Source organism: Tupaia chinensis, unplaced genomic scaffold, assembly GCF_000334495.1.
Source record: "Tupaia chinensis unplaced genomic scaffold, TupChi_1.0 Scaffold000258_1, whole genome shotgun sequence".
NCBI classification, from domain to species: domain Eukaryota; kingdom Metazoa; phylum Chordata; class Mammalia; order Scandentia; family Tupaiidae; genus Tupaia; species Tupaia belangeri.
The window spans coordinates 1,085,811-1,097,241 of record NW_006159738.1 but is presented as its reverse complement, the minus strand read 5'-3'; the positions used below and the strand labels follow the sequence as shown (position 1 = coordinate 1,097,241).

Sequence of the window (11,431 nt, the reverse complement as noted above, 5' to 3'; positions counted from 1 at the left end):
CTACCTGCCGATGGCCAGCAGGCACACGACGACCACGGCCGTGCTGAACTGGTCCATGCTCTTCTGGATGACGATGCTGTCGATGGCCCGGCCCGTGTAGTAGGGCAGGAAGGTCTCTCCTGGGGAGGAACGGTGGGCTCAGGACGGCCGCAGCCCATGCCATGCCTGCTCTGCCCCCTCAGGCCTGCCCCCGTGGGGCCTGTGCTGCCCAGTGCCCCCCTCTGCAGGGGACAGGAGCATGGGACATGCCAGTCACAGATGGTACAGCCTGGCTGTGAGCGGAAGTGGCGACCAGCTCTGAGCAGCAGGGCCCCGGCGCCCACATGATGCATGCGCTTTGCAGCAGGCCCTGTCATCACCTCCACTGCTCAGGGGAGGAGAGGAGAGCCCAGATGAGGCCACCTAGCCGACCAGTGCCCGGCTGGCACCAAAGTTGAACCTGGCTTTCTCAGTGGAGGGTTCAGAGTCGAGCTCTAGGCCCTCGGAATGTGGGTTCTGGTCCAAGCCATGCTGGGAGTCGCCACGACCCCCTCTTGGTGAGTAGAGGTGAGTGCTTGTCCACTGCCCCGCTGTGTCCTCACAGCAGTCCTGGGGTAGCATGGGGAGGCTGAGCGATTTACCAGAGCTCACACAGCGAGTCAGGGAGAGGCCTCCAAGTGGGTCTCTCCTTGTCCCTGTCCTCCTGTCATCTGGAGCGCCCGCCTTCATCTTACGGAAACGGCGGGCACGGAGCGGAACGTGCTCGTGCCAGCAGGTGCTCCTGCATCCCAGGAGTGCGCGCTGTCTACTCGCTGGCGTGTGCTTGCCAGCCAGAAACGGGGGGCACAAGAATGCGCCTCATGGGGGGTCACGCGAGAACGCGCCCTCGTGGGGAGGTCCCGTTGCTACGCCTTCTCTTGCAGTCTCTCAGGATGTGGGGCATACGCACTGCCCAGCGTGTTTTTCAAGCCCCCGGGTCCGGGACTGAACAGTGCAGGTAGCTGGTGAAATCTAGCCGCCTTAACCTTCGTGCCACCGGCCGGCCCAGGGACTGTTTTCAGTGTGGCCCTTTTGTCGGGTCGAGCTGGCTTGGGGCTGGGTGTACAGCCAGTGCTGGACAGAGGTCAGCGGCTGAGCCTGGACAGGCCTGGCTGGCCCCTCCCTGGACAGCGAGGCCAACCGTGAGGGTCTGGTGCCCTCTGCTGGCCCCAGAGGAGGAACCACAAGGTAGCAGCCTAGAACTGTCCCCACTGTCCTCAGCAAGATGCAGTTTCCGGGCACCTGAACTGGAGGACCTCAGCTTACCCACAGGGAAAGCGGCACCCGCGAGCTCCAACTGCATTTTGAGTCCCTCCAGAACCACGGGGGGGCTGTGCACACTAAGCACACCCGCACACTCTCGCTGCGTCTGCACGAGAACCGGTCCCACAGCAAGGCGCTCAGCTCTGCCTTCGCTCCAGTCGGACTGTGTCGCTGCCTGAGCAGGTGCCCGCCTCGCCAACTCCCCAACTCTCCCCGCGCCCCAGCAACCTGTGCTGTGCTCTGCAGAGGGCGGGTGCAGGTGCACCGCTCCTAACTCGGACCTGGCGCCCTGGAGATAGAAGCAGCCCAGTGGCTCCCAGCCAGCCAGGGACCAGCAGGACCGGGCTTCAGAGCGACCTGACTTCACCCTTTCCCTCCCCGCTGTCCCCACCCTGTCCTGGCTAGGCCAAGCTCGGCTATTTCTCTATAATCAGGCACCTTTCTGCCTTAGGACCTTCCAGTGGCTGGCCCCACTCCTTTTTTTTTTTTTTTCCTTTTTTTTAGAGATTATTTTAGTAGGGTGAGTGCTCTTGCCAGAGAGACAGAGTGCAAGAAATCACCCGCAGGGGGGAGGGCCATGCCACGGTCCCTTCTCCTCCATTCTTCTATCAGGACTCTGGACACACATGCACATGTGCTCTGGTTTTGCTTGTTTGTTTGTTTTTGTTTTTAAAGAGTTATTTATTTGGGGACCAGCAGGTAGTGTGATGGTGGAGGCACTAGACACTCCCACTTGGCTGACCACGGTTCGGGTCCCGGATCTGGCAGCTTGCTTTCTCACTTTCCCCCTCTCTCTCTGTCTCTCTGATCAAATAGTAATAAAGAATAAATTTTTAAATTTCCTTAAAAAGAGAGAATTATTTCTTTATTTAATTCCATTTATTATAATTACTTTTTAATTTGACCAGACAGTGACAGAGGGAGAAAGAGAAAATGAAAAAGCAAGCCACCATTCAAACCATGGTCGGCCATGTGGGAATCCAGCACCTTTAACCACTATGCCACCCACGGGCCCCGCCCTGCTTGAGTTTTAAGTCACTGGGTCTGGAACTCAAACCGCAGGTGTCTACATGAGGGTCCAGGCCTTAACCACTATGTCGCCTGCTGACCCCAGCTGGCCCCTCTCCTCCAAGTCTCCCATTATGTACATGTTGCATTATCATTTCCCAACTTGTGGAAGTTCTTTCTGCAGAGGAGGAAACTGAGGCTCAGAGAAGCATGTAGGCTCACCCAAGAGAGATACACAGCGAGAGAGAGGGAAAGTGAGAAATCGCCCCCCAGGGGAGGTGGCCACGCTGCAGTCCCTTCTCCATCCCGCTCTTGGGATTTGGGGCACGCGCACACACGCACCTGGTGTATCTTTGAAGACACGAGGTGTGCAGCCGCACAGTTGGCCATGTGGGGCCCAGCCACCTGGACCTCCACGCCACCTGCTAGCCCCGACATGAAATACATCTTAAGGAATCCCACAACGGGAGCCCTCACTGTCAGCTTTCCTCCAGGACGGGAGGGCTTTACTCTTCAGATGATGAGAGGGCAGAAGGTGGGCACCGCTAAGTGCTTGTTGATTGACTAACGACAAATCGCACAGCCCTAACAGCTGAGATTTAGTTTTGACAGGTGTGGCTTCACCCCCCTCTGACTCTCAATAACCCACGCAGGTCCCATTTCGGGATGAGAACCCGAGGTCTGGCCAGGTTAAATAGCCTGCCAAAAGGGACCCAAGCCTCTGGCTGAGCCCCGAAGCGATCCTGCAGCCTGGCAGAGTCCGTGTGGCTGTCTTCCAGGATGTCTGTACCCCCTGAGCGCCCACCCACTGGTGAGGGGCCCCAGCAGGAGGAAGTGAGGTCGCGGGCCAACTCCAGCCTGCACGGGCAGGATGGCCGTTCATTCACTCGTTCAGTGGCCTGTCTCCGGGCCAGGTATCGGGACCCAGGGTGAGCCAGAGCTGGCCCGGCCCCGGGGCTCGGGTCTGCTAGGGGAGGCGGGCGAGCTCAGGCCGACTTCCGTGTCATCTAGGCTGTAACTGAGGTATAGACCAAGTCCGCAGGCGTCCCAGGCAGGGCCGTGTGTTGAAGCACGCATGGGAGAAACGGTGTGGGTAAAAGGACGGGGTCCTCCTGACCCTCGTATCCGCTAAGCTCTCCTGGGAGCTTCCGCAGCCGGGAGCTGTCCGAGCTGCCTCACTCACGTGAACTCGCCGACCCGCCACTCCCAGCGCCATGGGTGCCGCTGCACCCATCTCACTGACCAGGAGGCTGAGACTCAGCAAGTCTAGTAGGTGGCCTAACTTGCCACGGGGCTAGGACGGAGGGCATGGAGGGTGACAGCAGGAGGGCGTGCCCAGCAGAGCCGGAGCCAGGGGCCAAGCACGGGCTTGGATCCCGGGTCGGCCTGAAGACACGCTGCTCGTGACCTGAGAGCTGGCGGGCTGGCGGGCTGGGGGCTTGCGGCATGGCGAGACCCTGAGAGGGTGCTGCTCTGGCTCCAGCACATGCACATGCGCTCTCCGTCATGAACGAAACGATAACATAAACATTTAAAGAAAGAGAGGGAAGGGGCTGCAGAATCAGGGCCAGTTCTGGGGTCTGCCTATCTCCTTTTATTTTGATTTTTAATTATTATTTTAAAATGTTTACCTTTGGGGGGGGACCAAGGTGGCATGGTGATTAAGGTGCTGGATACTCCCACATGACTGACCACGGTTTGAGTCCCAGACCTGGTGGCTAGCTTTCTCACTTTCTCTCTTTAGTCAAACTAAAATAACGAATGAATAAATAAAATAATATATATATTTTTAGTCTAATTAAAATAATGAATGAATAAATAAAATAATATATATATTTTTAATTTTACTTTTTGGTCTTTGCTATAGGGTGCATGTGCTCACCAGAGGCAGAGTGAGAGAAAGAGAAAGAGTAATCAGACCTGGCGGGAATCCCTTTTCCAGTCTCCTCTCAGGATTTTGGGCACATGAACACACACACCCAGTGTGATTTTCAAACTGCCAGGTCTGGAACTCGAACTGTGGAGCAGGCCATGTGGGAATCCAGCACCTTAGCCTCTACACCACCTGCTGGCTCCTCTTCCTTAATTGTCAGAGGCTACGTGTGTGAGGGCGAGAAAGAGAGAGAAAGAGAGAACACCCCCGGGGGCACGCTCTCACCGCAGTCCCTTCAGCTCTCACCGGGATTTTGCACGTGCACACATGCCCTTCCCCTGTCACCTCTCAGCTGAGCTTCACAGCACCCTGAAGTAGCAGTCTGAGGTCCCCATTCCGCCGACAAGGCTCAGAAAGGTTGACTGCCTTGCCCGAGGTCACACAGCTGAGCAAGGGCCAGGACTGGCATTAGGACACCACAGAACCAGCGGCATTTCAACCTCGCAGGGGCTGCCTTCCACCCACGCTGCTGGAGCCGTGCTTTCAAAGTGTTCCAACCGGACCCGTGGTCACAAATATGCAAGGGCTCCCGCCAGGGGGCGCTGTGCAGCAGCACACAAGACTGGAGTCTCGCCTCACCATCGGCAGCACGCGTGGGTGCTTCCTACTCTGTTGTGGTTTCTTTTCCCCTTTCTTTTGCTAGAGGTCTCATGTACTCACCAGAGAGAGACAGAGAGAGGGAGAGGGAGAAAGCATCCCCCGTGGGGCATGGTCATGCCCTAATCTCTTCTCTTCAGCCTCTTTCTCCAGGATTTGGGGTGCGCACACAGGCATGCCTGGTGGGTCCAGGACTTGAACTGCGATGTTGGCCGTGTAGGATTCAGCTGTCTTAACTGCCAGGCCCTGGAGCCGGTCCCTCTGTTCTGCTTTATTACAAAACCCCCTTTGGCCTGGGCTCAGCCTCTGCCGTATGGCAGGTTGTGCACCAGGCTGCAGAGCTGGAAGACGTAGGACAGTGGTGGGTCGAGTCCCCAGCGTGGAACTGAACACATGCCAGGCATGTGTGCGGGTCCCCAGGATCCTGGGGGACGGAGGACTGGAGGAAGAGGACTGCGACAGGACCGGACCCTGTGGAGGGTCTCTCTCCCGGTCTCTGTCTCTCTCATGTGTGTGAATTTTTAAAAAACCCTTTTGACCCAGGGATTCTGCTTTTAGGGATTTATTTCACATATCCATCTGCATTCACATGATATGTGCAGTTGTTTACTATAAGAGAGACAGACCCAAAACAACTCAGGAGTCCAAAACAGGAGACCAGCTAAATGAGCACTGTGTAGTCACACGCTGAAGCTCTGTTTGTTTGTTGTTTTTTTAAGAGAGACTTTTGCTATAGAGTGCATGCACTCGCCAGAGACACAGAGACAGGAAACAGAAAGTGAGAAATCACCCCTCAGGGGGATGGCCACGCCGCAATCCCTTTTCCTCCATTCTCTTGGGATCTCGGGCACGCATGCACATGAGCCCAGGGTGTTTTAAGCCTCTGGGTCTGGGACTCGAACCGCAGTTGACTATGTGGGAGTCTAGTAACATAACCACTATGCCATCTACTGGTCCCACGATGGAATATTATACAGCTGAGTAAACGAGAGAAGCCCTGACGGGGAAAGTTCTAGACTGGGCTGAGAGCTGAGACGAGCCGGACACATAGCTTGCGTGTGCGCCAGACTGGGAGCAGCCTGGCGGCCAGCATGTGCTGCCCCTGCCACTGCAGGAGGATGCTGGAGAACAAACAGAGACGGCTTCCTGCCCTCTCGGAATGCTCGGGGACTTCCTCCTGTCCTGTAGTGAGCCCTGGCGGGGGACCAGGACAGGCAGAGGTGGGATTAGTAGAACTCACGATGTTTTCCTTCTCACTTAAATTTGCTGCTTGAACCATGTAAGTAAAATGTTAAAAATGTAAGAAGAGAGCACTGGTCCTGTAGTCTATGGTTAAGGGAGCCCGATCCCACGTGGCCAACCACAGTTCAAATCCTGGTCTCGGAGGATTTGGGGCGTGCACCCAGTGCACGCCTCAAATCCTGACAAAATGGAAAATGGGAGGAAGGGTCGTGGGTGACTGCACCCACTAGAGGGGCTTTCTCCTCTACCTCTCTAGAGTGCTGTGCCCTCTAGCAATTAGAAAGAAAATCTAAGAGGTAATTCTGCCCACCCAGCTGGGCTGCTGGCGCCAGGCCCTGAGCCTCACTCACCCAGCGCAGCCACGATGAGGAAGAAGGAGGCGGCTGCGAGGAAGGCCCCGTCGGGCTTGGTGTAGGAGAGCAGCTTCTGCAGCGTGGCCCCCGACGCCTGCTCGGCAGGTGGCCGGCCTGCTCCCGAGAAGCCCTCGGCCTCAGCTGCCGCCCCCGGCTCCAGGGACTCGGCGTCGGGCCGCACAGTGGACAGCAGCCACCACAGCAGGAAGGAGGCGGCCAGCGAGACATACGTCCACACGAAGATGGCCCAGAACCAGGGGTCCCGGATGGGCCTGCGCACCTCGGAGAAGAGCAGCAGCTTCACCATGGCGTAGATGCCCACGAAGAGGCACACGAGGGTGATGACGAGCCCCGAGGCCCGCAGCCGCCGTGGCCCGAGGGCGCTGTTCTTGGCCACGCCGATGGTGGCTCCCAGCAGCAGGCAGCTGCGGTACAGGCAGGCCGCCCACAGGTCCAGCACCGAGTCGAAGACGTTGAAGTGGCGGATGTCCTCCAGCAAGCTGCGGTCCAGGTGGCTGAAGACGTAGATGGCTGTGGTCACGCCCACGTCCACGCTCATGAAGGCCAGCGTCGCCACCACCGCCTTCCACAGCCGCATCCTGCCGGCTGGCGGCGCTGCTGCCGAGGGGCAGGTGCTGGCTCAGGGGGGCAGCGCAGTCATCGTGCGTGGGGCGGGGCTGGACCTACAGGGGCAACAGCGAGCATCAGGGCGAGGCTGCAGGGCTGTTGCTTGCTGACTGTGTGGCCTTGGGCAAGTCACTTGATGTCTCTGAGTCTCTCTTTACCTGTGAAAATGGCAATAACAACAGCACTGACTTCTCGGGGTGCTGGGAAGATTCCTTTGGTTCAGGGAGTATCTAACGGGTGCCCGCGGTGGGCTGGATTTTTCTGCGTTGGGGATTTAACAACGAACATCGTAGCCAATGCCCCGGCTCTGTGAGATGACGCGGCCAGCGGGAGACAGCTAGTGCGCTGAGGACTGAGGGGGAGATGGGGAGGCCAGGGCTGTGTTAAACCACGGGGCAGGAAAAGCCTGAATGTGAGGCCAACACGTGCGCGAGGCCTGAAGGGCATGAGCAAGGCCCTGCCGGGGTGGCTGAACGGGAGGGCACCCTGGTGCAGTGGCTGGGGCTGCATGAGGCCTGGGTCAGTTCCCGGCCCGACTCAGGCTGGGCCTGGCAGTGTGTTCCTCTAACCTTGCTGACGGGGGGCTGGGGCAGAGGATAGTGCAGGGTGAGAGACTGTCAGAAAGGTCTAATTCTCGCTCTCACTCACCACAGGCAGTAGCAAATGGAACTGCAGTGCTGGAAGCCACGTGGCTGACCAGGGTTCTGAACATGCGCTGGGCACGGGCATACGCACATCCAAGGTGCGGACAGGCTGAGGGGCTGGGGGAAGGGCGCTGTGGTGCACGAGGCCCTGCAGAGGGCCCGCCTCTCCCGTCCCACAGGCACCCGTGCTCTCTATCATGCATACATTTCTTTCCTGGGAGAGGTGTTTGCTACACGGCGCGTGTGCTCACCAGAAAGAGAGACAAAGAGACAGAAAGTGAGACATCATTCCCCGGGGGAACGGCCACGCTGCAATCCCTTCTCTTCCTCCAGTCTCCTCTCGGGATCTTGGGCACGCATGCACACGCACCTGGTGCGAGTTTAAGCCACTGGGTCCAGGACTCAAACCACGGTCTACTACATGGGAGTCCAGCGACATAGCCAACTGCTGGTCCCAATTTTTTTTTTTTTTTTTTTTTTTTTATAGGTGGTGTGGTTTTGAACAGAGAGACAGAGATAGAGAGAGGAGAAGTGAGAAACCACACACACACACACCCCAAGGGGGATGGCCACACTGCAATCCCTTCTCCTCCATTCTCCTTTCAGGATTCTGGGCACACCTGCACATGCACCCGGCATGATTCTCAGCTACTGGGTCTGGGACTTGAACCACAGTTAGCCACGTGGGATCCATCTGCCTTAACTTCTATGACACTTACTGTCTCATGAAAAAAAGATTTAAACTTAAAAAACAAGGGGCCCAGGGACCAGCAAATGGCGTAATGGCTACGGCACTGGACTCCCCTGTAGTTCAAGTCCCAGACCCAGTAGCTGAGAATCATGCCGGGTGCATGTGCAGGTGGGCCCAGAATCCTGAAAGGAGAATGGAGGAGAAGGGATTGCAGCGTGGCCATCCCCCCTGCGGGGGTGATTTCTCACTTTCTGTCTTTCTATCTCTCTTTCTTGGGAGCTCACGTGCTCTATAGCAAAAACATCTACAGATGAAAACAAGGAGCCATCAGGTGGCATGGTGGTTAAGGGTGCTGGACTCCCACATGGTCAACTGCAGTTCAGGTCCTGGATCTGGCGGCTGGCTTTCTCACTTTCCTTCTCTCTCTTCCTCACTCTGTCCCTCTCCATTCAAATTAAAATAAATAAATACAGTTAAATAAAATAATTCTTAAAAAAAAAAAACCTTAAAAAAAAAAAGGTCCAGTAGGTGGCATGGTGGTTAAGGCACTGGACTCCCACATGGCCAGCCATGGTTTGAGTCCCAGACTTGGCAGTTTGCTTTCTCATTTTCTCTGTCTCTCTCTCTGGTGAGTGCACATGCCCAAATAAAAAATGACAATAATGATAATTAATAAAATTAACAATAATTCTTTTTAAAAAGTCTATAAAAAGAGGTTAGGGAGTCTGCAATGCACTTGGTTGTTAGAAAAGTCATGATGCATTTTTGCACAGAAAAATAGAAAAAAATGTCACAACTTTTTCGAAAATGCAACAGCTCTCAAGGGGAAAAGCATTTTGGACAGGGGGACAGGCAATGCCAGAGCCCCGAGGCAGGAGCGTGTCTCTGGTGTCCTTGAGCAAGGAAAGGGGTCCCCAAGTGGGTAGAGGGGCACGGGCAACGGGGCAGACCTGGGAAGCCTTGTAGCCACTGCAGGGATGAGGTGAGGATGAGCAGGGTGCAAGAAATGGCCGCTGCTTTTAGTGCTGGGCCTGCTTCTCCCTTTGCCAAGCCTCACATGCGCCCCCAGTGCCTGGCACGTGGGAACTGCTGCTGAGCGACACATCCCACCTACAGCGGGCTCTACACAGGCTCACCTCCCTCCTCTGCAGATCCGGCTTCCACCTCTGCAGCCCTGAATAAACCTTCTCCCTCTTACTCCAGCAGTGAATTGGAAGGGTGTGGGGTGGTTTGTACCCCACTGCAACCCAGGGGCTTTTACGCCTGCTTGGAAGCTTCTAGAATCTTTTTTCTCCAGCCCTGGCTGGCCCTTAACCCTCGCCCCAGTCTCTTTGATTTTCTGGATCTTAATGGCTTTGTTCGAATCACCTCCCCACACTGGGCCCCTCAGGACTCACCCGGGGCCTGGGAGACCCCAGAGCTCAGGGGCTCCAGGAAGTAGGCCTGGGGGCCTGAGTTTGGGAGTGGGGGTGGGGCTTGTCAGGTGAGGCTGGAGCTGGGCTGGGCTGTGCTCCTGAGCGCTACCTCCTGACTCAGGTCCGGCCTTGCTCTCTGGGGGCTTCTGTTGTCCTATCGCAAAGTGGGCAGAGCTCTGTAGCAACCAAGTGGAGGGGAAAGGCCTGGGGTGACAGGAGGGTACCTGAGTCATAACCGAGAAAGGAGCAGCCGGAGAGACCCTGCCACAGCTCATGCCAAGCCGAGGGGACTGACCTCAGGCTGCAGAGGGGTTGGCACCTCACACAACCCCACGAGGCCTGGGTCCCCGCCTTCCCATTCACAGGTAAGAAACTGAGGCAGAGACAGAGCCTCCTGCTCCAGACTTGAGCCAGCAAGGTCCCTGGCACCCAGTCCCACCTCCCTATGGCTGCAGCACGCAGCAGGCGGCCAGTAACTATCAGCAGCCAGGGGTGTTGCCTGGCACAGAAGAGCCCAGGCCTGTGCCTCACGCTTCACGAGTTCACCTACTCAGGCCTCACCGCAACCTCGAGAAATTTCTGCGTCACGTCTCCTATTTAGTAGATGGAGAAACTGAGGCCCAGAGAAATGAATCGTTTGCTCAAGGTCACTCAGCAGGTGATAGCAGAGCTGGGATGTGAACTCAGAGCTGTCTGGGCCCAGAACCTGGGCTCTAAACTGCTGGGCTAAGATGCTTTCCTTTCTTCTTTTTTTAAAGAAAGTTTTTGCCTTAGGGTGCATGAGCTCACTAGAGAGACAGAGGGAGAGATCGAGGTTGCAGGAGCAATCACCCCCCAGCGGGGACGGCCATGCTGCAATCCCTTCTCCTCTGTTCTCCCCCCAGGATCTTGGGCACGCACGCACACATTCCCAGGTCCAGGACTCAAACCGCGATCACCCACGTGGGAGTCCAGCAAGGTAACCGCCACGTCGTCTGCTGGCCCCAAGATGCTTTTCAATACAATGGATGTGGACAGAGAGGGTTTGTCTAAGGAGAATAGAGTCCACACCAGGGGGCAGGGTTGGGCAGGTGGCAGAGGTGATGACAAAGATAACAATGCCAGGGACGACCGCTGACGCCGGGTGGCAGGCATGAAGGGGTGCGTGCTCGGCCCTGCTGTAAGTCGTTTACCCGCTTTCACACGCACAGGGCTCTATGAGGTAGGTTCTGCTGTGACCCTCCCTTTACAGTTGAGGAAACTGAGGCACAGAGAGGTTAAGTGACCTGCCCCAGGTCACACAGGAAGTGGCAGAGCCAGGTGAACCCAGGCTGTCGAGTTCCAGAATCATACCGTCAACTCCGAAGCCCTGAGCCTTCAAAACGACCTCTCAGGGGCGTGCTGAGGAGGGGTCTGAGGAGCAGCAAGGACCCCAGGGTGACGACCCCCACCCCGGGCCTGCTCTCACCCAGCACCTCCAGGCAAATTCAAGTTCAGATTCAAGCATGCCGCGGGTGGACAGCTGCTTAGTCAGCGACTGCCACTCCAAACAGAGCCAGGACCGAGGGCCGGCTGGGGCTCAGGGGACGGCCAGCCTGCCGCCCGTCCAGGCCCTCACCCCGGCCAGCCCTGGCTGAGCTGCCGGGACAGGCCCCCGCACG

General features: G+C 56.9%; 1 protein-coding gene across 8 annotated transcripts in view; it reads right to left on the bottom strand.

Annotated features, from left to right (window-relative positions):
- ABCB9 (ATP binding cassette subfamily B member 9) overlaps positions 1–11,431 on the bottom strand; it is a 44,414-nt gene that overhangs the window by 19,979 nt on the left and 13,004 nt on the right. For 4 of the 8 annotated variants that reach the window (XM_014588094.1, XM_014588092.2, XM_027772188.1 and 1 more), the window contains exons 2-3: positions 6,412–7,199; positions 5–119 (exon numbers count right to left, since the gene is read on the bottom strand). In XM_014588094.1, the coding sequence (XP_014443580.1) occupies positions 5–119; positions 6,412–7,012 (716 nt within the window). In that variant the 5' untranslated portion in view covers positions 7,013–7,199. Of the gene's footprint in view, positions 1–4; positions 120–6,411; positions 7,200–11,431 lie in introns of those variants that run through there. The other 4 variants (XM_014588097.1, XM_014588095.2, XM_014588096.2 and 1 more) reach the window with 2 other exon arrangements.